The sequence below is a fragment of the Euleptes europaea genome, chromosome 12 (assembly GCF_029931775.1).
Source record: "Euleptes europaea isolate rEulEur1 chromosome 12, rEulEur1.hap1, whole genome shotgun sequence".
NCBI lineage: Eukaryota > Metazoa > Chordata > Lepidosauria > Squamata > Sphaerodactylidae > Euleptes > Euleptes europaea.
Window position 1 is genome coordinate 20,715,676 of NC_079323.1, and position 27,889 is coordinate 20,743,564.

The following is a 27,889-nucleotide window of genomic DNA, read 5'->3' on the forward strand; positions in this document are numbered from 1 at the left end:
CCATTTGGAATCCATATATTATCAGCCTTCCTCTCCTAACTGATGGTGTATATATGCTTCATTGTCGCCTCTGGATCTGATTATGTGTAACTTGTGGATTTTATTAGAAATGTTAAATACTAACTCATACATATTAATATGATTAGTGAATTGATTTTACATGGTGTTGTTTATGTTGGTTGTAAGCTGCCTTGAGCCTGACCTTAGTCGGGGATGGACAGGATATAAATTTAATAATAAATACATTCAAATAAAATGCCCCCTTGGACATTTGCACCGGACAAATGCTGCCAGGGAGGCAGCACCGGTGGCCGAGGGATGTGCTGCCACGCGGCGCTCATATACCAGTATAAGAATCCTTGTGCTGGTGTCTGTGCAAGTTGCACATATGCCGGCGTAAGGGTCACGCCGCCTCCTCAGCAGCTCTGCCACCCCCCTTCAGGATTGCATGGTAAAAATACCATCTTGGGGAAGCAGTGCTTCTTGATAGTTAGGATAGTTCCTTCTCCCCATGCTAATTGAATAAAGCCACTGTAAAGTTGCACGTACACATGTTGTTTTGCTGGCACACTAGTCACCTAACACAGCACTTTAATTTCATCAGAGCACTAGTGAGTGGGAATAGCCCAACAAGGTCTTGTTTTGTAACACTTAAGCAATGCAAGATTCCCCATAAGCCCATATATACAATACCCCGACTGCACCAAAAATGGTGCAAATTACTTTTACATCTTCCCTCCCATACCTAGTAGTAGTTGGTCTGCTATCACAAGAAACAGAAAGAAAAATATATAAGATATATTTGGCAAAACGAATAAAATTATAATTGGAACAAAAATGTAATTAGTTAACAATTTGCACAAGTTTCCCAAGAAAAATGGATATCCTAATACTCCTCCATGACTTGTCCTTATGTTCTAAAGTGTCAAGAGAAGCAAACATAAAAGAATAAAAATTAAAACAGGGCTTTGCTCCTTTTTCATGCTGAACAAGCAATCAAAAAAGTTATAGTACGGGGCTCTAAATATGATCTGGCAACCTTAAAAAATATAGTTGATCAGCCCTAACTCAAAATAAGAGGCAGGTATCTATTGTAACTTACTTTCCTGAGGCAGAGCTATTTTTAATACGTGTTTATAAAAAATATTTGCAAGACAATTCATTTTCAACAGCCATAAAGTTGTAAAAGTGCATAAAAAGTCTGAAGGCAGTCCAAGAGTATTTCAGCAGAACAGTCTTTCATCAGGATAGCAGAACATAAGCGTTCGTTGCATTGGTGTTGATCTTGACAGATCTTCCTAAGATGTTTCTCATGAATACAGCAACAGTTCAAAGTAGCAAATTTCTGCTTAAAAGTACTGGAACACACCAAGAAAAATGCATAGTAGACAATATTTTAAAATAGAGCAGGCGGGACAATTATAGATCTCTACACACCCCAATTGCTGAGTTTTGCAGTGGTGCTTCTGAATGATTACAAAATTATCTTGCAGGATTACTGCAAGAATGAGAGAAACCGAGATGTTTGTACTGTGGTCTTGCATGCAATAAGCGGTACCCCAACTGTTTCACACTAACCAACTGCTTCACAGCTGAGGTACGAAGCAAACAAACCTCTACAAGCTCACTTTTTGGTAAATGGCAATATAATGTACGGTAGATTCAGATACAGAAATTCAAATATTATTGTGGAAAGAATTACTAGGAATAATTACGGAAGTATCAATGTCTATATTTAACATATTAGTTGTAGAAAATGTGACTGCTGTTTCCTCTTCAAAAGCCCCAAAAGGTAAATATTGAACTGCACATATTGAAGCACCAAGATTGTGATGCTGCAAGTCTCAAAGGCAGTTCAACACAATCACTCTTACTTTTTAAAAGCCACGCTATAAACTAAACCAATACCCTGTTATTTAGGGTTGCCAATCTCCAGGCAGTGGCTGGAGATCTCCCACTATTATAACTGATCTCCAGGTGATGGAGATCTGTTCACCTGGAGAAAATGGCCGCTTTGGAAGGTGGACTCTATGGTATTATACTTCATTAAGTCCCTCCCCTCCCCACACTCCGCCCTCCTCAGGCTCCACCCCCAAAATCTCCAGGTATTTCCCAACATGAAGCTGGCAACCCTACTGATATATTTTCCAGCTACAACTAAAGTCCGATGAAAAATGAGCAGCTTTCCCCTTTTTCTGCTGCTTCACATTTACATTTTTGTTTAAATAATTTCATTTGAATATTAAGCGGTCTCAGATTTCTCACAAAAAAAGCAAATAACCTAAAATTCATAGTACATTAGGACAAAATCAATGTATACAAAAATGTGTGAAGGTTTTGTATCCAAAAATTATCAGTTTATTCCAGACCTCATAAAGCAAAGAGGCTAAATATCTTCAAAGCTTCTTGGATAAATTGATACTTTCAACCTTTTTACTTTCTCTCAGGTACTGTTCTATAGAGAATACATGTTTTCCATTCCTGGATCAGGCCGGCCAATATGAACTCTGCAGTGTCAATCAAACCAGTAAGATAATAGATATGTTTAGTCAAGATATGAAGCAAGTTCTCACCATTGCTAGTGCTGTGTGTATTTATACTTTCAGTGTAGGAGTATTTTGGAAAATAGAATGAGCAAAGGAGAAAGAGTGGTGACTCAAGAGCTTCTAACTGATATTCATGTCCTCCAAGAACATTTGAGAAATACCTGTCCCATTCAGCTAGATGACAGAAAAATTAACGGTATCACTTACAACGTGAAAATAAATTTCATGTGGGCAAGATTAACCATATTTCTTCCTCCCGAAATTGGCCTTCTAAAAGGAAACCAGAATTGCAAAATACTCTTACCTCCTGCAATGCCATTTTCATTTTGATTGCCCACTTACTGCCATTACCCACGCAAAGTGCTCTATGTCACTAAGAGCAGGTAGATACATGCAGAAGTCCAGGTACCTGCAAAAAGTGGTTCCGTATGCTATTGTGCGTATTACAGACAAGGCTGGAAGCTAGTTTTTTTAAGGCTCCATGTAGAACTAGAGGAAGAACAATTCACATGGCCAAAATGAAATTTTAAAAATCAGCATTTTTTTTCTGGGAGGGGGTGGCTTTATTACATAGCCTGAAGTCACTGCAATTTGTAATGATATTTCATTTAGTCTGGTATGTAGTGGGATACCAGTATTCTTGCGCAGATTCAGTACAATCACTATTTTATTTTGTTCAGGCAAGGCTGAGACTTGAAATAATTTCACGAGCTACAACAATCTTATGGTAATTATGCTTAAAGTTACGTTTGAAGAGTTGTATGATACAAATGTTCAGGACCTTCAAACTATCATGTTCCACTTAAAAACAGTTTTGCTTGTATGTGTGTGTCCAGAGAGAATATGCAATACTACCAGACTGATCTCAAACACAAGCACTTGGGGTGAACTGAGTGTCAGCAAATAGGTAAGACCTTAGAAACCTGCTGTCAACTAAAAAAAAAAAAGTAATCTTTTTCATAGTATTATTCAGAATGCAAGAAGAAACTGCTGAGTTACTATTATTCTGCAGTTACAAATAGCTTCCACCACAAAGGCGAGTTTCTTTGATTTTACTGTGGCCTTCTTTTGCTCTAATTATCACTTTCTGGTATGTTGGGAGTTTGTACAGCTTAGCTCACACAAAATAAATGCTCCAGTGCAGGAGTGAGGAATACTACTATTAGCATACTACAATTACTGTATTAGATAGCACAGATATGGACTAGCTGATTCAGTGCATCTTCAATTTATTTCAGATTCTACTGTGGTCAATTAGGGGGGGTCAAACACTAGATATCACACTGAGCATTCTGCATTCTAGACATATTACAGGGTTTTAAAATGACTTACTGATTCTTTGTAGCTTGGCCAGCACTAACACCAGTATGTGTATGAAGCAGACTTTTCCTCACTAAAGCTCAAAGGTACTACATGCATTTAGGAACTGCATGGTCGCTGGCAAAATCTTCACCGCAGATTAAGTTTGGTACTATGAATTTTTTTTAACAATTCCCATTTCTAGTACTAAATGGTTAAAGTTACATACAAGGAAAAATCTACCTAGCCTTCAGCATATTTTAGATATTAAGTGTTCTGCATGATCTAGATGGAATCTTTGATTAAAGCTCTTGATCCTTTTCTGTAGTAGAAGATTCTTTCAGGTTTAAAGTCCTTGAAATATATAATATAGAGATTAGTAGAATGAAACCACAGCACTTTGGAAAACTACCCCAAACCCTGAATGTAGATTAGCAGAAGGGGGGAGTGGGAATGACATGCTGAAACAGGCATCCAGTGGAAGCTGTTTACTGTATGAAAGAACCACATTTGAGAATATGTTATAATAGTACAATTGTGATTTGCATAACAGATCTAACAAAAACACTCTAAAGTGTTTTGACCTTGCAGTAATTATTCACTGTGTCAAATGCAGTTCTGTTACATTACAATACCAGTTTCTCAAATATATCACAAGGCTTAATATAAAGCCTGATAAAATGAATTGTGGTTTTTATTAACTTCCATGAGCTTTCTTTGTGCCCTCTCTAACAGAAGAACATAATATTCCATTAAAGATTGCTTTAGAATACAACAGATATAGTCAAGTAACAAAAAGCTCTCCAGTGTGGTGAAGGTACATAAGCACCAATACCGGCTTTCCAGAGCTACTGTAGTATCTCTGAAATTGTTAAAAATAATGACATTCAGAAGATGGACATAGATAATGTGACATCTGAAAATGCTGCATGGGAAAGGAAGAGATCAAATGTTATTCATACTTTTTAAAAAAAATACAAAGACAGGAAAGAAAATCAACCTCCTTAGACATTACGAACAGTTACAAAGTTTTCAGATAAAAATGTACTGACAGCGTCCCCTTAATATAATGTACATTTCAAATGAGGAAGTAAATTAAAATAATCCTTGACAACTCAATTTTAGTACCAACCCAACTGCTGTTGTGTAAAAAGCCCATTCATCTTGAACAGACAAGTTGTACAGCAGCAGCTTAGGACAGAATCTTGCCCAATCCAGCCAGGAAGCATTCTTAGGCAAGATTCATTTACTCTATTGCAGGCATCCTACACATGAAACGAGATCTTGCAAATTTTAAATCTTTTCTTGAAATAAGTATCATATTGCCAGAAATCAGAGATTCACATAGTACCAATTTTAAGCACTATTTTTTTTTATAAACTAGAACCATTGTACACAATAACTGTGAAAACAACTGATTCAGTCACACCCCAAACCTTTATGCGGGTGCCCTCGATAAAACAGAGGCTACAGAGTTGCCCGTTTTTCTAATCATAACAATCGTTAACACAATTGATGGCATTTTCAAAGCCATTGTCCATTGAAGTCCAAAGAATATCAAACATTTTTACTCTTAGAATTTCCCATAATTAGATCATGCGTGGCTTTGCTGGAGCCACAGGAACCAAAACTTTTAAACAGAAATCAGGAATTAACAAGAGACATTTCCTCATTCTATATGTATCACTAACACCGTCTTAGAAATGGCAGAAGCGATAGTAACTGTGATGGGAGAGATTTAAGGCTCTGTTTAGATGTCATGGCCAAACCAGGACTTTGGGCACTGGGAACTTAAGGCTCCTGCTTCAAACCACAATTTACCATTCTGGTTTGGTGGCGAGCTATGGTTTGAGGTAATTACATACGTCTGGCCAATCTGAATGTCACGGCAAACTGTTACTACCTAGAACTGGAAGGAGTGTGCAAGGGAAGGAAGGCGAGCACAGAGCATGTTCCTGATGGCATTCATGACATCTGAATTGAACCTTACTCTAACAAGCCTTTCAGATATTTTATTCCAAGAACTTGCTCCAGTCAGTCTTAAATTTATGAAAAGGCTGAATGTTTAGAGAAAGATTTTTTGTTGTGTGTGTGTTTTTTTTTAACAGAATCAGTGACACATCCTACCCTTCTGGGTTCATGGCTTATCAACAAGGAATTAAAGAAGTTAGGTTTTGGACCCTTACAGCACTCCATAGTGCTAAAGTTATCATATCATCTATAATTCTAGGTAGTGAAATTACATTTTGAGATGAATAGCTGAAGGATGGCACGGAATTGCAAACATGATGCTACTCACAGCATTGCAAAGGTGAGTGTTTATCTATCTTCCCCCTCCCCCACCCAAATATAAAATATAAAAACTGCCACTTGGAAAATATCCAATAACACAAATCTTGTAGGGGTGTGAAGCTCAAGGCCTGGGAGACAAATTATCTGCTTCCTTCATCAAAAATGGTTCAGTTTAACCAGCAGCATATGCATTTGCGTGGGTTTAGTTTGGCTTGTAACCAATATAAAATTCCCTGCTTCCATATTCTTGAGTTCCTGCCACTTTGCTCCCACTGCAACCTCCTATTTGGTGGATGCAGGATGAAACCATACAGGTAATCTTTAAAGTGCCAACACATTGAACAAGTGGGATCAGAGCAGCAGAAGACAGCACCACCATGGATCTGAACCGTGGTGGTAAGACATCAGACCCCAGTTCAGGATTCTGGATCTTGAAATCAAAATGTGCATGGCCTTTGGCTAGAAGAGTTTGACACTCACAGTCCAGCCATTCCATCCAATGCCCCAACATTAAAAAAAAAAAAAAAACACAGTTCGTATAAATCAATAATTTACACCTTTTGAATCATTATTGCTTCAGCAAACAGTTCAGTCTAGAAATACACATCCGTTGTGTATGACCTGGGCATGAATCAAGAGATACTGAAAGTAAAACTACACATGAACTTTTCTGTTACACTCATACTGACATAATACTTGCAACATAAAGTAGGGCTGCAAACAGGTACACAGCAGCTTAATGCCAACATTCTAGACCAGTTCTGAAGACCCAAACCTTGCCTTAGACTTCTCACCTAACATGTTTATTTGTTTTTAAATTAAGGCAATGAAATAGCTACAATTCCTAAAGTTCACTTCAGGGGAAACAAAAATATACACCTTTCTTCTTTCTGAACTTTAGGCAGCAGCATATAATGTAGAAACTTGTATTACACAAAAACATGCAACGCCAGGTTGATGTAAAAACAAAAACAACCCCCCCCCAAAAAAAAACCTAAATCCAAGTTAAAAAATATCATTTGGTGGTTTTCTTTTTCTTCTTCTGGATCACACACTCCATTATCAGAGGAAAAAATAAAGCTTAGAATTGTTTTACAGTTCTGCATGTGCTTACACCACACACTAGAAGGGTTTATAGCAACAAAAAACAATCTTTTCGAAGTCCGAATGGTCACTGTTTGAGGGCCATTTGGGGCAAGGCACTGGTTCTTGTTTTTAAACTGTGCCCGTTATCTGTATGCACTTGTGGAATTCTTTGTAAGATTTCAGTTTGTTTATTCTGTACAACATACAAAGGTATGACAAGACCGTGGCTAAAATACATTTAGCAGAAGCTGATTTTAAAGCTGTCTTCTCCTATTCCACTCTGCTATACCAAAACTTCCAGGTTCTCTAAAATCTTAGGATGGCTGAGGGGGAAAAAACCCAGAAACAGGCATAAAGATTAAGTCAGCTTTCAGCATTTCTCAGTGCATTTTGCAGAAAGGGTCTATGTTAGGCATACAGTTCTGGTGTTTTACTTTACACAGAGGAGTCCACCAACATTTGACATAAAATCTTCTAAACTTTTGAGGAAGGCCATCTTCTGCTTACGGTCCAGCGTAGGCGGAGTGCTGCTTGCAGTAAGCTTGTTGAAGGCATCTGCTAACCGCTGGTAAATGATGGGGTCTTGTTGGCTTGATAATAACGTTTCCACTAATTCGGAATATTCAGCCTGAGAAGAAAAGTAATTACATTTTCAATATGACAAACTGGGTTGGATCCAGACTAAAATTCCCAATAGAAGAATGGAACTTTACTGCCTCCTCCCTTCTACTGAGCCCCCAGGAGCAGCATTTCAGCAGAAAAAAGAAGAAAGAAGAAGAGTTGGTTTTTATATGCCAACTTTCTCTACCACTTAAGGAAGAATCAATCCTGCTTACAATCACCTTCCCTTCCCCTCCCCCACAAAAGACACCCTGTGAAGTAGGTGGGGCTGAGAGAGCTCTAAGAGAGCTGTGACAAGTCCAAGGTCACCCAGCAGGCTTTATGTGGAGGAGTGGGGAATCAAACCCGGTTTGATTCCCCACTCCTCCACATAAAGCCTGCTGGGTGACCTTGGACTTGTCACATAAAGCCTCCACATCTCCAGATTAGAGTCCACCGCTCCAAACCACCTCTCTTAACCACTACACCACACTGGCTCTCTCCTTCACCTTCACTACGATAGGGGACCCTGAGGAATGACATGAGGAGGGTCCTAAGCCACCCTTAAAGATCACGGGACCCTCATCCCATGAACATCACTGGTGCAAACTAGGATAATATCTATATTACTCCAATTCACTTCATTAACCTGCTATATTTTATGCATCTGAATAATGATAATGGGGGGAGTCAGGTACTAAATTTGCAAGACAAACAATTTATCAACTGGTACCCAACTTATGGAATGAAATTAATTTAAGACTCACAATGTGTTCATGTATTTGTGTATATGAAATCAATTCAATAGTAACAAAGGTACATATTACCTTTGCAATACAGTCTTATAAATTAACACCATTTAATCCAAACTAAATACAAAATAAATGGAGGCTATATTGCTTTTTTTCTTTCTTTTATACAACACTTCTTCATCTATTATGTGCGGCAAGCTGCCTTCTTCATGTAGCAGGTTAATTCTGCGTTAACAAGCTCCTAGGTTTCACTTGTTTCATAAAGGCTAACTTCCTCAGAACATTCTCAAACTTCTTTCTAACAAAATTACAGAAAACAAATCAAATTCTTTTCAAGCATTTTGTCTCCAAAAGTTTTAAAACGATATATACTTCTGAATAATGTAATACAATATTGTACCTGAACTGGATCTTAAATAGTGCATTAATGAGTCATTAATGGCGCATTAATAACTCAGGCCATGAGTTATTCTAGTCTATGCCCATTGAAATCCCTGTTAGTAACTGATAAATATTTTTTGCAAGGTATAATATAAAAGTAGCCTACCTGATGCAAGCATACTAATGTGTAAAATGCTTCACCTGCTGCAGCTGTCATCTCTGTATTGTGCTTTTGCAGGACGAGCATATCAAAAACCATCTGAAATTACAAGAAAAACCACCTTTATAACATTGAAGGAAAATTGCTATATACCAGTGGTTCCCAAACCTTTTGGGCCACCGCCCCCTTGGTTCCACAAACTCAACCCCACGCCCCCTACCCTAACCAACAACACAGTTGAAGGGGCCCACCTCTAGTGCTCCCCCGCTGCCCCCTTGCCTCTTAGTGCCCCCAGGTAATCCCACTGCCCACTTTGGGAACCACTGCTATCTACTCACGCAGTGGCTTAGGAACCACATGTGGCTCTTTGACATGCTGGCTATGGCTTTGTGGGAGGACTGTCCCCCAGTGTGGTTCCTCCCTCCCATGTTTCAGGAAAGTGAGCAAGGCTATTATTACCCAGTGAGGCTTCTGGTTGGCAAGTGGTTCCCACCTTGAAACAGCCACCACTGGAGGGGAATGGAGGATGGGTAGGCTGTGAGCCTTCCTGAGTGTGAGCCCTATGCCAGGGATGGATGTGTCGGCCCATCGTCTCTAACAACCCCCCCACCTTTCCCTGAGACCTCTGCACTCTCATCCCAGCACTCAGGCAGTCGCCAGGAGACCACCAAGCTGGCTGCAGAGCAGAGAGAATAAACTACCACCATCACAGTCACCTGGGAAAAGAGCAAACTAGCCACAGTATAGTGCCGGTGGTTTTGCTGCTTTTCCTCCACAGGTAGTGAGAATGACTGCTCTAAATGAAAGAAAAGCTTACACAATAAAATCTATCAAGTCTACAGGGTTCAGAATTTTTAGATCATGGTAAACCTTTAAACCACATCTAAGGGGGAAAGTACTAAGGAAAATCAGATTATTGGATCAGTTAAATATTTTTCACTGCGTTTTAAGTAACAGTTTGGTTCCTTGTAAAGATAAAATCAATTTTATTGTAGAATTAGATGACAGACTGTAGAATATATTGTAGAAATAAATGACCGGTGTTAGCTGACCAGTGTCCTTATGCTGATTAGGTACTGGGGCTGGGTTGTGATAAAAACTCAATACTGAAGACAACTCATAAGATAGTAAGATAAGAACATTCTTACCTTAAGAAAGTGCCTTGTTGCTAAAAAGAGGGAAGAGTCCGTCTCCTGTGCTTTTGCACATTGTTCTGCTAGTGGCGTCAAAGCTTCTAAACAGAGCTGGCATACGTCAGAACTCATTCTAATGAACTGATGTTAAAGGAAAAAGTGCAACGTGAAAATATTAACAAGCAAACCTATGAGGGGTTTGGGGTGCTTTGTTTTGCTAGAAAGAAGGCTGTTGAAATTTCTGTTGCTTTTCTTTTGTGAAGTTTTCCAAAACTGGTCTCTCATTATTTTACAGAGATAGTTTAAAGAAAACATACGAGTTTAGAACTCATACACAGAAGCAGCAGGCCCAAATCTGCTATAATACCGCTTCAGACGGGGCAGGGAGGGGCGTTTGAAGTCTTCCAACAAAACCAAACAAACCCGTCTTTTGAGCAGCATTATGAGACATGGAAACCATTTTATAAGTATGTTGAGGCTCATGGTTAATAACGAGGAAGTGAAATATGAGTTTTCAGCTGGATGTATTATAATGTATTATTAATTTCACTTATAACCATTAGACTTGTTTGCACACCAACTAGACATAGTGATCATTCTTTCTATATGTTACTTATATAATGTGCCCAAGCGATGAAAACTAAGGGTAATGCTATTTGCCTGCTCTGTGTTAGAATTTTTATCTTCAGTTTTTCTGTTACCATACGTTTGATGATCATTTTTTCCCTTCCGTTTTCCTTTTGTACCCTGTTATAGCTTATATAATAAAAATTACAAACAAACCCAAAGAAAGTCAGCATGCCAGGAACAAGCTTAGATTAAAAGCCTTTCCCCCACAATGGGTCCCTATAGTAAGTAAACTGAATGTTTTATTATGGGAAAACAAACACAGAAACATGTCATCTGGTGGTACAGCAAAGCATCAGATTCATCACACAAGCCTGTTGCTCATCTAGGTTAGCTACTTATTGGCAACCTGGCAGAAAAACAGCAGCAGGTGAGTCACCAAAGACTAGTTCAGAATCTGAGATGCCAAATGAAGACTATATGAGAGTCTCTCCAAAATTACATGATGAGGCAACTGTGGATATCAACACATGAACGTGAGTTTGGGTAGTTTTAGTAAGTTTTAAGAAAGGCAGAACTGGCTTTTTAGAAAGTGGTAGGTGGAAGCAGATACTTGAAAAAAATTAATATTATGCTTCAAGAGGTGTAAGTCATACACAGTACAAGTGATATGGAAGCCCGTAAGGCTTCTCAGCATCGTCATGAGTAAAAATCAACACTCACGAATTAAATAATAAAGGATACGATGTCATCCCTAATTCTAATGAATACATAAGGCTTTTAAACAAGTCTTCTGGAAGCTGTGGAATCTTCTCAGGGAATATTTCACAGATAAATGTAATTAGTTTGTAGTACTGATTACACAGTGATGGAAACTGCAAAGGAAAAATGCAAATAAGTCTTAGGCCTTTAAAACGTATTCCTCCAAATGGAAAAATATTTCCATTCTCCATGAAAATAGAGGCTACACAAAATTAAATTACTGTTTTCGGTACATTTCAATATCTTTAATTTATACATAGCCCTAAACTCTGCAAGTCAGTTCTGGTACTAATGAAAAATTCCAACATGTCTTTAAGACCATTATTTTCAAAACTGTAGTAAAAAAATCAAAATTAAATTACTGACATTATTTGTTACTGCTTTTAAACAATGATTCACATAATGAATACAAAAATAAACAGCTCATTAAACCAAATCAGAAACTGAAATGACAGCAGATACGTCTTCAGTCTCAATTAAAAGGAGCCTCATTTCCAAAAACCAAGTGGAACAAAGTAGAAAGAGGCAAAGCTAGGATTCCCCCTCCCAAATAATCCATTACATTTGAGCTATCACTGAAAAAGAAGAGTTGGTGTTTATATGCCAACTTGCTCTACCACTTAAGGAGGAATCAAACCGGCTTATAATCACCTTCCCCTCTCCACAGCAGACACCCTGTGAAGTAGGTGGGGCTGAGAGAGCTCTATGAAAGCTGTGACTAGCCCAAGGACACCCAGCTGACTTTATGTGGAGGAGTGAGGAAACAAATCAATTTCACCAGATTAGCCTCTGCCACTCATGTGGAGGAGTGGGGAATCAAACCAGGATCTCCAGATCAGAGTCCACTGCTCCAAACCACCGCTCTTAACCACTACACCACACTGGCTCTCTTTTCAGACTCTTTTTTTTCAGACTGTTGTCTGAAAAAGAAGATACTCTGAGCAGAGTCACTGACATATCTTAAAGCATGGGAGAAATTTATAGTAGTTGAATCAATCTGATTTGAAATTCAAAAAGATTTCAGAAAAATTACAACCTTAACAAGCAACACATAATGGAAATAAGGGACTGTGGAACAATGGTAGTAAAGTATATCTGACCAAGGTGCCTTAATGTCACAGAAAAATAGGGTGGGAAGAGTGTTTCTGGCTGCTATTGTCTGGACTGCCCTCTTTTTCAAGAAGGGCAGAGATGAAGGCTTGAGAGAGGTTTTATTGCTGGCCTTCCCAGGCAGGCGTATGGGTGTAGATGGTAGGACAAAATTTAAATTCACCTTTAACGGCATGAGGCAGCATCTGGAGACATCGGCTAAAAGTTTTCAAATGGCCTTGAAAGGTTCTTATTTGAAAGACTGTCTCAAGCTGTACTTACTTTTAGTAGATCTTGGGACATTAAAGGCAGAATAAGGTTCACTCCATATAAGACTACATCTGCTGCTGACACAGATCTGCTTGTAGCTTGCCCAGGATCATGTCCTCTAAATACTTCATCTAAAAAAGGAGGGGGGAAGGAATACAGCAACACATTTTTCATTTACCACTTCAATACATTCCCCTCTCTCTTCCAAAACCCATTCTGAACTCCAGTCTCAGAATAGTTTAATATATTGTCAGTGAGCACGCCCCCTTGCAAAAAAGTAACACTAAAGCAACTAGAATTCAAGTTGCACATTTCAGCAAGACCAAACTGAACCTGGCTCCGAATACTGCAGCCAATCTCGAAGGTACAAAGCAGAGAACACCTTCCCGTTCTGCATGTTCTGTGTTCACTGTTGGTACAGATATATTTTAAAAACTCAGTTGACACTGCAGTGCTGTGTAGACGTTTTGTTAAAATTATAGGGGTGTAATGATAGCTGCTTTGATTCCAAGACTGACAGATAAAAAGAACCTGAAAGCCAATTAGAAAAGTATGCAGGACAATTGTAATGGAGAAGCAACTGCAATTTCAATTTGATGAGAGAACATAAAAAATGGAGATAACAGTTTCATTAAGTTTATAGTTACTCCAATTTCAAAGGTTCATATTAAAAATATCTCTAGAAATAGACATAAGAACATAAGAAAGCCCCTGCTGGATCAGACCAAGGCCCATCAAGTCCAGCAGTCTGGTCACACAGTGGCCAACCAGGTGCCTCAAGGAAGCCACAAACAAGACGACTGCAGCAGCACCATCCTGCCTGTGTTCCACAGCACCTAATATAATCCTTTCCTTTCCTTTTATCCCTTAGAAGCTCCTTGATCAATTGATCTTGAGCAGCATATATCTAGTGTTGGAGGGATATAAGGACTGAAACAAATCTTGCCACTGACAATATAGCCTTGGGGTCCCTGTCGCTTAGTAAAAAAGGCATTATGTCAGTCACAGAGGCATTGGATTTGTATATTAAAAGGGGGGAAATATAGTGCGATCGAAGTTCCTCGTAAAAGCGGCATTCCAAAAGGGCATGGGCTAATGTGTCAATAGAGCCAGAAGAGCAAGGGCAGATCCTGTCTGAGTATGGTATATTCAGAATTCTGCCCTGCATTACCATAGAAGGATTAGCATTCAATCTAGCCAAGCAAAAAGCTCTACAGAGATGAGTTGTCAGATATTATGTATTGGCAGGCAGACCACGTGGAGGGGGTATTCCGAAGAACTGGGATGAACAGACGCGACGAGCACGAAAAGTAGTGCTGTTATAATCGAGCTCTTTAATGCACTTTTTAATTTTGGCAAAAGCTTCAGTTTTCCCAAGATCTGATATCATATCCTGTGAGAAGCCCAGCAACGCCAGTTTCTCATCTAAGATTTTTTGCCATGAGTATTTGAAAGGGTCATGCTTCAGAGAAGCTAGGAACCCCTCAGTGCTAAAGCACAGTTTAAGGTGGAGTTTAAAGGCGGCCAACCACGCCCTAGCTTCAAGTGACATTTGGCCAAACTCGGAACGAAGAGTAACGCCAGCAACACATCGAGGGGCATTTAGGAGTTTTCGTAAGAACTGAAGCAGTGGACGATCTATAGATTCATTGATGACTGTAATCCAGATGGCAACACCAAAGAGGATAATTGGGGTAATTTTCAGGTTAAAAACCTGAATAGCCCCTGGAATATATTTGCCACCTTTGGTGTGAAAAAAATTGACAATAGCACCAACCCCAGGTTTAATTTTGTTGGACACTGCTTTTTGATGGGCATTCCAATTTAGGTTATGGGAAAACAGAATGCCAAGGTAAACAAACTCCTTGACTTGGTCAACCTCAAAGCCATCTAATATCCAGCGAAAAAGAGGCATTTTTCTCCTCTTAGTGAAGATCATGATCTTAGATTTATGATGGTTTATTTTAAGACCTTCCCTAGAGCAGTACTCAGAAAAAGTTTGCAAAGATCTTTTCAAACCAATTCTTGTGCGGGACAGGAGAACTGCATCGTCAGCATATAATAGGCATGCTCCTCTGATACTAGAGAGAATAGGTATGCAGGTAGACATTTGAGATATGCTTTGGAACAATTACCCATTTATTGCAAAATTTATTCCTCTTACCTGTATCACTGAAGTCTATAAATTCTTTTGAAAGCAGATTAGTAAGAAGCTCCATAATGAGAAGAAGATCCTGGTATTGGTCCTCTTCTGCTGTAACATCTATTCGTTGTCTACCTAAATTATTCTTGGAATACACTTGAAGTAGGGTCAGACAGGCTTCATATAAATTCATGGCTTTAGACTACAAAGGAAAGAAAAAGACTTAATAAATAAGTATATTGGTGGTAGAAAATGTCACCAAATCGCAGCCAACTTATGGTGATCCTGTAGGGATTTCAAGGCAAGAGGTGAACACAGGTGGTTTGCTATTGCCTGCCTTTGCGCAGCAACCCTGATCCTCCTTGGGGGTCTTGCATCCAAGTACTAACAGGGATAACCATGCTTAGCTTCCAAGATCTGATGAAATTGGGCTAGCCCAGGCCATCCAAATCAGGGCAAAGAAATGTATTAGCATTGGTAATTGCATAGTGCTTAGAGCAGGGGTGTCGAACTCATTTGTTATGAGGGCCAGATATGACATAAATGTCACTTGAGACTGTAAGGGGTGACTGCCTTGGCTGCCTTGTGGGCCGGATAAGAGCTCTCAAGGGCCCGCATCCGGCCCACAGGCCTTATGTTTGACACCCCTGGCTTAGAGTATTGGACTAGGATCTAAGAGATCCAAGTTCAAGTTCCTGCTTGCCATGAAACTTACTGGGTGACCTTGGGCAGTCATTCTCTCGCGGCCTAACAACCTGCACAGGGTTGTTTGATGATACAACGGAGGAGGTGAGAACTATGTATATACACATACCCAAGTACACACTAAAATAATTAAGTTTCCATTACAGTTGTGTTGTTTTAACATTCTGTAGGAAAAAACACAATGTCAGGAAAAATATGTATCATACATTAATATTTATCAAGCTAAATGGACAACCAACCCCATTAAAGTACTGTTGATTTCTCAATCTTCAAGAGCCCCATAGAACTATTTAAGCATGCCTCTTGACAGCGTTCCACAAACCCACATGCCAATAGTGACTGTGTTTTTCAGTTAAGCTAGCTAGAAGCAGCTGGAGCCTAGTGTTAGAATACCAATTCCCACCCTCTTCCTTATATTCCAAAAGAGCAACAAGGTCCTATTACAGTTCCCTGAAACAGAAAAAAGAGAAGGAACATAAAAGACAAGGAGAAAACTTGCCAAAGCATGGGAAAATAAAAGCAAAACAAAAGGAAGCCTCAAAGGTGGAAGAAAGGAAGGCTACGCTGTTAAGACATTTTGGCTGAAAAGTGGGATATAATTAAGTGTAATGCCTCCTTGGGTTCTTAGAACTACTTCATCCATCAGCTGACTATATTTGATATCTGTTCAAGTATGATTCACCAGACTTCCAAAGCAGCTTCATATAGACAGCTATTTTAGAGCATCTCCCTATGTTAGCTTCTGACATTTGTGATCTGGTACCAAAGCACGCAACCAGAAACACAGTAGGCACCCATGGAAAACTGAAGCGTCTATCAAGGCAGTTCTTAAATTCTCAACTGAATAGACAGGGCCTGGAACGGGCTGAAACATCCAGCATATGTACACTGATGAAGCTGATCCAGTTCCCAAGCGTGGATTTGCAGCCTTGACAAACTGTGCCCCACTTACAACCAAAGTGTATTTGTGGTATAATTACCTCTCCAAGATAGCATATTTGTTTATGTGCAACTTCAACAAAAACTTCTATGATGAGGTTAACAGTCTCTGGTGTATTCTTGTACACCTCCATTAGTCCAATACAATTGGTAAGGAAGTCCATTAGAAAATTAAAGAGAATTGCTACATTGTCTATCTGGGTAGCCTCAGCAATGCCACAGAGTGCTTCTAAGGTTGCTGTGATTTCCTGTTTCACTTCTTCCTCTTGGCAGATCTGTTGGAAGTTCTCTTGGTTTATCACATTCAGAAATCTTTGTTGAAGTGGCTGAAGAACCTACGGAGCAAACAAAATGTATTCCAGTTTCTTGTTTCCTAAGTAATAACAATCTCAGCTGCAAACATTAAACTTTTGAATGCATATTCTCTTTATCTGGCATTTAAGCATGAACATCCATAATTTCTTTTTTTAATTTTAAGCAACTATATCAGGACATAAGTAGCTGTAAAACCTAATGAAATTCTAATTGTAATTCAATTTTTTTATCTTAATAGTTCTCACTAAAAGATAAGAAAGTGTTTGTGTATACTGTTCTTCCTTAGCTAGCTTACAATAACATATGTAAGATGACAAGAGACAATACCTTTGGATAGATTGCACAAACCAAGCAATTATTAAAATTGTGAAATCTCCAATAACAATTTCCGTAAAACTAACAATAGGTTCTAGCATTAATGTTTATGACAAAATAATCAGAACTTTTAAAAGATGCTTCAGCACAATAAAGATCAAGGCAACTTGACCATTTAAAAGCTTTAAATCATGTCCACATAATTCACACACCTAAAGACCCTAGAACCAGAAATTCTAACCTGACTTCTGAAACTAAAAATCTGTCTTACCTCTGTCCAGTATTGCTGTTTAGTATCTGTGTCCATATGCGCAAAACCTCCTAGAACCAAGGCCTTCATTAACGTACGCTGCACAGAACTGGACAAAAAGTGAAGAGGTGGATTCCGCCTGGCAAACTGCTTAGCCAAGTTCCACCAGTTTTCACACTGAATTACTAAATTTGCCCTAAAAGTAGAAAGATATGTGAACAACGATTGTTTAACTGCATGCAACAGTTACAGCATTGCTAGATCCTCTAGATTTATTTATACCTAGCTTCTCTTTATGTTAACCGTTTTGATGCCTCAAGAGTTCCTCTCTGTCTAATGCACTCCAATTTACACCCTGGCTGCATTCAGATGTCACATCAAGCAGACATTAAGCCTGAGTATGCATGACCCCAGCTTGCTTCCCAGGTAGACTTCACTCCTTGTGCAGATATAAGGAAAAAATCCTGGTTTAAAACTTAAGTCTGGTTACCCAGGATGTAAAAATGCAAATTTCAATACCTTTATTGGCATACCATCAAGCAGTTGATCAAATAAAACCAACCCTCTAAACATAATTTAACCTCTGCCTCTTAACAATTTCATAAAAAAATTTAGCCACAGATTCAATAGTCTCAGAATCTTGGGAGGATAACAACAATTTGATCTTACTATCATCAGCTTGATCTGCATGATTTGAGAGAAAGGGATCTAAAAGGACCGCACAAATTTCACAATAAAATGGACAATACAAGAGAATATGGTCAATACTTTCAATCTCCCCTAGGGCACATTTACACACCCTGGCAGAGTATGGAATTTTCTTATATCTCCCATACAGAATAGCCGAAGGGAGAACATTAAAATGGGCTAACATAAATGCCCTCCGGTGATGAGGGACAGTAAGACAGGACAAGTACTCTGGCAAGGAATTTTATATTCCCCATCGCAGTGGTGAGCATCTTCCAGAAGCTAGACTTCTAAGTTCTTGCATGTACAAATGCAGGTGCCACAGCTTAATCAGAGTTGTTTACCTCCAACAAACCAGAATTCCAAAACAAGAGTTGAATCCATGTTTAAAACCCTTGTTTGTGGAGAAAAAACCCTGACTCTAGCTAAAAGCCACACACCAGCATTTGAATTTCACAACTAAGAGACAGAATTCTTTCACTGCACTTTGTATGGGTGGGGGGGGAGAGAACAAGATGGTAATGCAGAGCTCAAGTTAGCCTCAGCTTGTGCACACAGGGACTTCATGTCAGCTTGACATGGTGTCTGAATGCAATCTCGGTTACTAATCATATATCCAGCACAAGCTTTGTTCGTTACCCTGGCCAAACAGCCAGTGGGCTGCACCAACCGGTTTACTATTTTCTTAGTTACTTTTACTTGGTTCACAAATGCATGCTCATCATTTGGTTACAGTACTTTATGACTTGCAGCTGAATATGTGAACCGATTCCACTGAGAAGCACTGTGTGACTACCTTCCTATCTGTAGCATTAAGCCTTCTTGTCTGTAGCATTAAATCAGGGAAGTCTCCTTCATATGTGCAATATGATGCTGCATTCATCAAATAGTTAACATGCAAGTATGAACTAGCCCAAAGTCACCTTGAAAGCATAGCGGTACAGGTGCTCATACAGGCAAGAGAATTCTCATAAAATCATGGACAGTTTTGCCACTGCGTGGAAAGGCCACATTCTTCAACTTAACATTCCTCTATAGTTAGGTAATTCAAAGCATTACGTTGTCCCATTAACTGATTATTTTGGCACATTCCATTGTCATACTCAGTTTTAACAGAATATCTCTCCAATGTGTTGGATAAGCAGTTTTCCTTTTACCTTGTTAACGTTTTAGGCTTACCTCTCTCTCCTTTCTACCAATGTTACTAGCAATTGCACAGTGTCATTTGCAAGGTCCTGCTCAGAACTCCACACTGCAAGGTTGCTGATTACTTTTTCTAAAAGGTAACCGACAATCCACTGAGAGCCCTCGGTGTCAGCACCAAATGCTGCATTGAATGGCAGACTTATCTACAAAAGAAGCAATTAAATTTTACTAGATCTAAAAACAATGCAACTCTCATCTCGATTCTAAGCCTTTACCTTTAAAACCATGCACATATCTACTAAGAACACAGGAGATGGTACATAAGGAAGGAAAAATAAGCAAGGAAAAAACTCATGTCTCTCCTAGTAAATCAATGGGTTTGATCCCACAGAGTATTTCCTTCCTTCTCACCCCTCCCCCCACTGCACCTTGAAACGGCCCCCCAAATGTCAGTACATGGAGACAGGCAAACCCCCCAGGAACAGCATAGCCGGGGGGGGGGGGGCTGGATATCTGAAGCAGGAAGAGGAAATCTGTGAAAACAACTTCCTCCACCTGTGGAAATATTCTGAAATTCAAGCCAACCACAGGATTCACTCTTTGACAAATACGGAACTTCAGGCAAACGAACAGAAAGAACACTCCCACATTATAACAGCACAGACATGGGATCACTAAGAAGGGCATCTCATTTTCTCCCTCTCCACAACTGCCTTTTTCTCTCCATGAGATTTCGGTCTCTTCCCTTTTCCTGCTTCATTCTCTCCTTCCTGCCAACATACCCTTAATTGTCCCCATCTTCAGCTTTCCCTCCTTCCCTCTCCCTGGAAAAGTCTCTGTAGTGCCAGCTGCTAGGCCAGGCCACTTGCTCAGTAAGCAACCTGCAAGGACTTGCAGGGGGCACCTCACTTTCCCCTCTATCCTCCTCCCCATACTATTTCCTCTTTCTCTCCTCCTGACAGCCCCTATATCCGTGTTGGCGAACCTATGGCACGCGGGCCACTTCCGGCACGCGTAGCCCTCTCTGCCGGCACACGCGGTTCCTCCAAGCCGCTGGCCTTTCCGGCTCTGCCCTGCCCCGGGTGATCTCCAACCAATAGAGATCAGTTCCCCTGGAAAAAATTGCCACTTTGGCAATTGGACTCTATGGCACTGAAGTCCTTCCCCAAACCCTGCCCTCCTCAGGCGCCACCCCAAAAACCTCCCACTCATGGCGAAGAGGAACTTGGCAACCCTAGCCTCTCCCTCTGGGCCCTTTCTGGGGGAGGTATTCAGGTTAAATTGCCGCATTGGCACTCGGCGATAAATAAGTGGGTTTTCGGTTGCAGTTTGGGCACTCGGTCTCTAAAAGGTTCGCCATCACTGCCCTATATCATCACTTTTCCTTGCTTTCTTCTCTCCTTCCCACCCACCAAGCAAACTACCTTTTATCTGCTCCCCTCCATCTTCAGCTATATTTATTTACTTTATTTATACCCTGCCTTTCTCCACAACAGGAACCCAAAGCAGTTTACATAATTCTCCTCTCCTCCATCATATCCTCATAACAACCCTGTAAGGCAGGTTAGGCTAACAGCGTGTGACTGCCCCAAGGCCACCAAGTGAGCATCCGTGGCAGAGTAGTGATCCTAGACTGAAACTCTAACTATTCCACACTGGCTTTGTGTGGTGGCTGCACAGTAACCAAGCCTGGGTGAGTCATGGAAATCACTCGGTACCAAGTTGCTCAGTAGTAGCTGCTGTGCCTGGACCCCAGTAAGTTCTCTCTAAAAGGCCAAAATAACCCTAGAAAGAGCCCTGCACCTTCCCCAGGCTCTTACTGACTGAAACAAAGCATTGAAGGCTTCCACTACCACTGTGGCTGCCTATCAACAGCTATTAAACACATTCATTCTTAAAGCTACAGATGCTACTTATGTTATTTTGGGGGTTTTAAGACCCCAATGCGATTTTTTTTTCTGATTCCAGATTTTTCTGCAAACCTGCGGCTTTTCTCAGGTTTGTAGAAAGATCTGTCTTGTCTGTTCTTGACTCCAGCCTCTAGATTTAAGTATCTATAAATGGGGCCATGTTGAAAATTAGATATATTGATTACCTGGTCATACAGTTTTTCATCCACTAGAAGATAGGTTTTCGCCCACCGCTTAAGGAACCATACAATATCTTTTCCCATCTGAGGGCTCAAAAGGTGCGTTAGATTTGCTCTTATTGCTCGAGACTCCACTTCTGAAACTCTTAGAATAGCAGACAATAACCTGAGAAAATTAAAATCATCATTATTTCTAATGCTCCACCTTGCTCTCTTGCTCTGTCTCACACACAAGGGCTGGAAATCTTCAAAAGATGGGAAATAACGGAGAGACAGGACCCTCTCCAATATTCCTTTTTGGAAAAAATAAGTTCTCCAAGGCTTCTCTCTGCTTATTTAGGCACAGAACACTGGAATATAATATATGTCCTTTCCCTTGAAGACTAGTACATGATGAAAAGATAGCCCTTTAACTTTTGAACCTGGGTTCTCAGATTACTGCAGTAGGAAGAGTTACTTCTAAGGCCCTGACAACAGGGTAGGCGGGAATGTTTCAACTGGAACTTTGCCTAGAGTACTTGAAGCTTCTGTTGATACCTTATGCCAATGACTGTGATCACCATCACTTATAATAGTTTAAGCTGGTTGGATCTCTCAGTACTGCTCAAGAGCTCTGGTAACAGAGAGATGCATAGAGCTATGATTTTTATTTATTGCTACAATAAGGTGCACTACCCAGAAAAAAAGCTGTTTCACTTAATAAGAACTAAAAGGCCATAATTCAATGGTAGAAACAGGTTTCTATGCAAAAGGTCTCAGGAGAAATCTCCCAAACATCCAGTTAAGTGCTCGGGGGTAAAAGTCTGGTTCACCCCCGCTACTTAAGACCTTGGAAAGTGTCTGCCAATCAAAAAGGCAGAGGTGGTGAGATAAACAGGTGAATGGTATGACTGAGTCTAAAGCAACTCTTTATATTTGTATTTGCAGTGCATTTACAAGGTGTTTCTGCAATTAACAATATCAGATTTGAAAGGGAGACTAAGCCCAAGGATATGCAATAAGCACATGCCTGGGAGGATACATTTCTTAGAACAGGGGTCCCCAGTGTGGCGCCTACAGGCACCATGGTGCCTGCCGACACCTTTTCTGGTGCCCACCAAATCTTTTTAGGAAGTGGGCGGGCCAGGACAGCTTTTGCCCAGCACGGCTTCTGATTGGCTGTGCAGATTTTTAAAAAATGTTGCTCTGGCAACAGCTGCATCCACAGCACAAGGAGCATCACTGAGACTAAAGTAAACACATGGCAATCATTTTGCGGCTTGGCTCCACCTCCTGTGGCAGCCAATTTGTGGCTGCACCCATGACACCATATCAGAATTCCAAAGGTCCCAGCAGGCTCAAAAAGGTTGGGGGGCCCTGTCTTAGAACACATTTACCATGTATTGTGTCAAGCGGTTCTTAGGTTTGCTTAAATCTTGTTACAATCAGCGGCACTCAAGTGCTGAGGCGTTCGGGTGAATTTTAAATCCCACTGAAATCAGTAAATTCACATTGCTTTAGAGCTTTTTCTCCTCCACCATATTTTTGAGTTGTTCTAGAAAGCCATCTTCTTTTCTCATTGTTAGCTTCAAAATCATCAGAATTTTCATAAACTTTCTACTGCTGTTTTTTGCAGTTTACCAGGACTCCAACCTGACCCCTTGTATTTAGCAATTAACAGTCTGATCCCGTAACCTGCAGTGCTTCCATGAGAATGCCCAGCATTGAGTGAACCTCTTACTGCAGCAGCATATCACCACAAACAAAATTTAGCCTGAGGGCATAAATAATATTCAGTATGTCTAAACCATGACAACTTAGGGCTCACATGCTTAGTGATAAGAATATTTATCAAGTAACTTGCAGAACATTAACCCCAATAAAGAGCACAACTTATTTTGGGGGGGCTGAAACGGGATCCTGAAAAGTAGCAAAATTACCACTTCTTCAACACAGGATTTCAGATACACATTATTTTCTTAATCTTGTAAAAGGATAGAACTCTTTGACTATCACCTGATGATCAACTGAAAAGCAGCATGCAATCTTAACTCTTTTAGGAGGTATGCTGTCTGATTCAGAGCCCTAACAGCTGATGTCCTACAACCGAGAAAATCTGTCCATTTTAATAACTACAAGCCATTTATTTTATAACTTTATATTGGCTTGGTGAACCTAGGTGTACATATTTTAGTTCTCCGCTGAAGAACGATTTCTGAGTAATCGTGTCTGCCTTGATATCAACCATTGATTTCAATTTAAATATGTACCCAAATCACCTCTTGTTGAAGTTCTATGCATGTACACAACAACTTTTCAACTTCCTTTTACATCTTTATTCTGACATTCAGCCCGCCAAACAAGGCGCTCTTAAAGTTGCCCCTGTGCTGAAGACTGATTTTAACGTCACTCAGCTCTAACCATTTCCCAGTGTTTTAAGCTACTTTGGTATACTATCACTTCGAGGTCGGTATGGTCAACTTGACATAAACCCTATGTAACTCTTTCGCCATTTGCAACATTCACAATGCTATCATCTTTTATGTGGACTAATAATCTCTGGTGTTATTTGCTGCCTACCTCTGAGGGTTTTTTTCCCCAATATTTGGTATTAAGATACTAAATAAATTACCTAATAACAGAATCGGTTCTGTTGTACCCTGGAATGGAAGAGGCCTTTTCTCCTGGAGATCCAAGAATTTGAAGCGTTGTATTGATGTCAACCTCAGTTGAATGCTTAATGGAATACTCCATTATTTCTGGAGGTATTTGCGGAGTCTCTCCCTGAGTATCATTAGCTAAGAGGTAGCCTTAAAATTAAAAGCAAACAAAAAAAAAGAAAGTAGTGACCTCAGGTTACCTGACCTAGGTTAAACACTGCTTTAAGGGCCATCACAAGAGGTGCTGAGAGAACTAGCATCAACATTTGACTGAATTCTATCATAGGCTTATGGACCTTAAGGTGTATCTTGTATTTAGTGTTTTCAGTTTTCTGCATATGAGAACACAGACTAAAATACACAATGAAATTTGATCACTGGGAAAACACAACCACAAGGGAATACTTAAGTCATCATAATATACCACAGCAAATATAAACTAGCTTCTAAAAGGTGCATTTCTTTGCTACAACACGAGACGCTAGTGCTATCTAACAACGTTTCATCGCAATTATACCACAGGTTAAATTTAAATTCTCTCAGACGTTTCCAGAATACTGGCAACCAAAAAAAGATTTTCTTACTTTCCATAAAAAAGGCATGATGGCCAGGAGGGGCTACGGCATTTAGAATTATAGTAAATGAGAGTCCAGGAGAAACAATAGCTATGCAGACAAAACCTATACAAGGTGGGGGAACTGGGATCATACTGCTCCCTCCTCATTCCCAGACATGCCTATGTCAGATGTCACATTCAAACAAGGGGACAACTATTGTCGAAGGCTTTCACGGTCAGAGTTCATTGGTTCTTGTAGGTTATCCGGGCTGTGTAACCGTGGTCTTGGAATTTTCTTTCCTGACGTTTCGCCAGCAACTGTGGCAGGCATCTTATTACTCTGAAGATGCCTGCCACAGTTGCTGGCGAAACGTCAGGAAAGAAAATTCCAAGACCACGGTTACACAGCCCGGATAACCTACAAGAACCAAGGGGACAACTGTCTCTTAAAGAGTAGTAGTACCAAATTCTTCATGTAATTTTCACTGAAAGAATCTGAGAATATTTCAGACTCAGTCTAGCCTCTGAAGATGAAAGTCCCCTCCATTCTCTGGGCAGACTGCTTGCGAGATAATATGCAGGTAACAAAGAACCATGTAAGAATAGCCTTCTTGAATAAGAGAGATTGATTCAATCTCTATGCCAACGGCTGACTGCCATTTTAGACTGCAGTGGAATATCCAACCTTGAGACAAGAGATCGGCGTTTGCTGGAAAACATCATAGTTCTCTGATGAAAAGATTTATTGGATTAGAGTATACGAGATGATGCAGCCAATATTGAGATGTAAGAATTTTTACTCTCTCCTTCCCAAGCTTGCTGATTCTTTAGCAATCCAGAAACCATTCTGCTTCATCCACCTATTCGTGGCACGACTAGTTCATCTTCATGTTCTGAGTGCCTTAAAGATGTAGCAGCTTTCAAAAAGGGAAGCCAGAAGTCAGCAGCATTGCTTTCTTGGTGAAGAATAAATGACCTCCTCCTGCCCTGGTGACTGTCACATACTGCTGCTGTCGTACCCCTATTAAAATACTGTGGCCTCCAGGAGAAACTTGCGGAGCATGAAATGGTTGGCTCCAAGCTCTATCCAGTTTATGCTCAGCTGAACCTCCTCTGTCATCCAGAAATAGACTTTTCTTCCATCACAGAGAGATTGCAAGCTATGCCATTCTTCTCAATATCCAGTATTTGATTGCTCTTTTTTAAATTAAATAGATCCATTCACCAAGAGAGAGGGTGCACACTGGACCAACAGTTTCTGCCAGGGACATAAGGCTCGTGTTTTATGAATCGAAACTGCTCTTGGTAGAGACACCAGAGAAACAACTTGAGCCATGAGAGTTGAGAGCATATAATGTAATCTTTACTAGATTCACACCTGTTTTCTGTATTAAAAGACTGGCCACTAGTTAGGATCTTGGTAAAGATCCTGTGTGCTAACACGCCAAAACAGAAGTCTTATACTGGTATTTTTGAAGACTATGTGCAATGTAAAAAACTGTATTGTCTGACTAAACTAGTACATGTAAGCAAGCTTCACTGATGCCAAAGTGTTCCAGCTGAGTTACATCTAGGATATATTTCATCATGTCTGACGTGAGGTGTTTGGCTGACATATTTCAGATGCAGGGTGGCTCTCCAACCTCCTGTCATTTTGGGCACGGTAAAGGAAATGGAGAAAGTACTTGTCTCTGAATGTGGGGGGGGGCCTTCTCTCATATCTTGATAGGTAACAGATATCGAATGGTTGTCTCCAACATAATTTTGTTGAGAGATTTCTGGATCAGGGAAAATAGAGACTAGTCCTTTGGGAGCTCCCTTTGCCCCAAAACCCTGTCAGAGGAGACAGGTGTCAGGTAGAACAGACTTTTCTTCAGATCTTGAATGAGCTAATGACAGCGAGGACAGACAATACTAAGCTACAATGACCACTGGTCTGACACAGTACAAGACAGCATTACGTAAATCCAGGAGGAAAGGGCTTAACCTCAGCATGAACTAGAGGAAGATTTTAGGAAAGAACAAAAAAACCCTCTTTGGCCATGAAGAATACCTCAGCTGTTTTGCATGAAATTGCGAATGTCTCCTCTGTTGTTGATTAAGCTGGATCATTTTGTTGACGAGCGTGGGAACCACTACCGCTGCTGGATAAGCTCCGACTCCTTCAGTGACATTATATTTGCAGTTTTTGCCCTTCCTTCTTTTTCAAGCTGGCTCTGGCTACTAGGATTCACTTTGTTAAACCACCTGGTAGGCTATATCAGAGTAAAGAGCATCTCTATCCATATTAGCAAACTTTCTTTGACACTGGTGGGGAACCAACTCCCGGCAGGTTTTAAGAATGACCATTGAAGTTGCCAGCCCCAGTTAGTGCATGGGAGACCAACATCACCAGTGCTACTGTCGTACTTTCAGTGCTTAGATCTGCTGTTTCAGAGGCCTTCAGGCTGAGCAGTACAGTTCCCTATGCTGTGACCACCATTCTGACTGGCAGTTTTCAGGTTACTTCCAATATTTAGGGATAAACATACTCCTTGCTATGATTTCCTTGAGATCAAGAGTTGTCGCATGGGAAAAATTAGAGGCAGGAGATTGAGAGCTTACTTGGTGTTGCTATTGCACTATGGCCCATGAAAAAACCCCACTCAGCTGCTAGATAGGACCTGAGTAGTTGACTTGGTGGATTCTTCTCCACTTCCTGTTTGAAGGAAATTCCAAGTTTACCTACAACAGTAGGAGGTCTTCATCCTAAAGTAAACTGCTCTCCTCTACCAAAAGCCCGATACAACATCAGGTATTGCACTTGAGTATTATGGAAAGCCACGTCCATGTGTACGCAAGGTGCATATCCAGCTTTTTGAAGTCTCACTACGGAGGTTCCATCAGTATACCATCAGTTAAGCTAACAAGTTTTGCAAAGGAAAAGTCCATTTGCAATGGAAAGACATCAACCTGTGTGTTTATGAAAGTTTATCACTCACCTGTGACTAGAATAAGCCAATGAATATCCTCATACAGATCATCAAGCACTTTATTATCCACAGAGCCTGATCCTGGTGAGGAAATTAACTGCTGCTGATGCCTTTGTAACTGCCCATGAAGCCTTGTCACTCTGTCTTCTAATAAGCTGAGGAGAAACAGAAAGCAAACTTGATAGTAATCAAATTA

The 27,889-nt window shown here is 40.3% G+C and overlaps 1 protein-coding gene across 1 annotated transcript in view; it reads right to left on the bottom strand.

The window, feature by feature from the left end:
- Nucleotides 1–6,661: 6,661 nt before the first annotated feature.
- Nucleotides 6,662–27,889, bottom strand: part of XPO4 (exportin 4) — a 69,640-nt gene continuing 48,412 nt past the window's right edge. The window contains exons 12-23 of the mRNA XM_056858715.1: nucleotides 27,703–27,848; nucleotides 24,138–24,315; nucleotides 21,533–21,692; nucleotides 19,471–19,640; nucleotides 17,626–17,800; nucleotides 16,766–17,059; nucleotides 15,102–15,282; nucleotides 12,950–13,068; nucleotides 11,561–11,691; nucleotides 10,265–10,382; nucleotides 9,123–9,215; nucleotides 6,662–7,851 (exon numbers count right to left, since the gene is read on the bottom strand). Coding sequence (XP_056714693.1) covers nucleotides 7,654–7,851; nucleotides 9,123–9,215; nucleotides 10,265–10,382; nucleotides 11,561–11,691; nucleotides 12,950–13,068; nucleotides 15,102–15,282; nucleotides 16,766–17,059; nucleotides 17,626–17,800; nucleotides 19,471–19,640; nucleotides 21,533–21,692; nucleotides 24,138–24,315; nucleotides 27,703–27,848 — 1,963 coding nt within the window. The 3' untranslated portion in view covers nucleotides 6,662–7,653. The remainder of the gene's footprint in view (nucleotides 7,852–9,122; nucleotides 9,216–10,264; nucleotides 10,383–11,560; nucleotides 11,692–12,949; nucleotides 13,069–15,101; nucleotides 15,283–16,765; nucleotides 17,060–17,625; nucleotides 17,801–19,470; nucleotides 19,641–21,532; nucleotides 21,693–24,137; nucleotides 24,316–27,702; nucleotides 27,849–27,889) is intronic.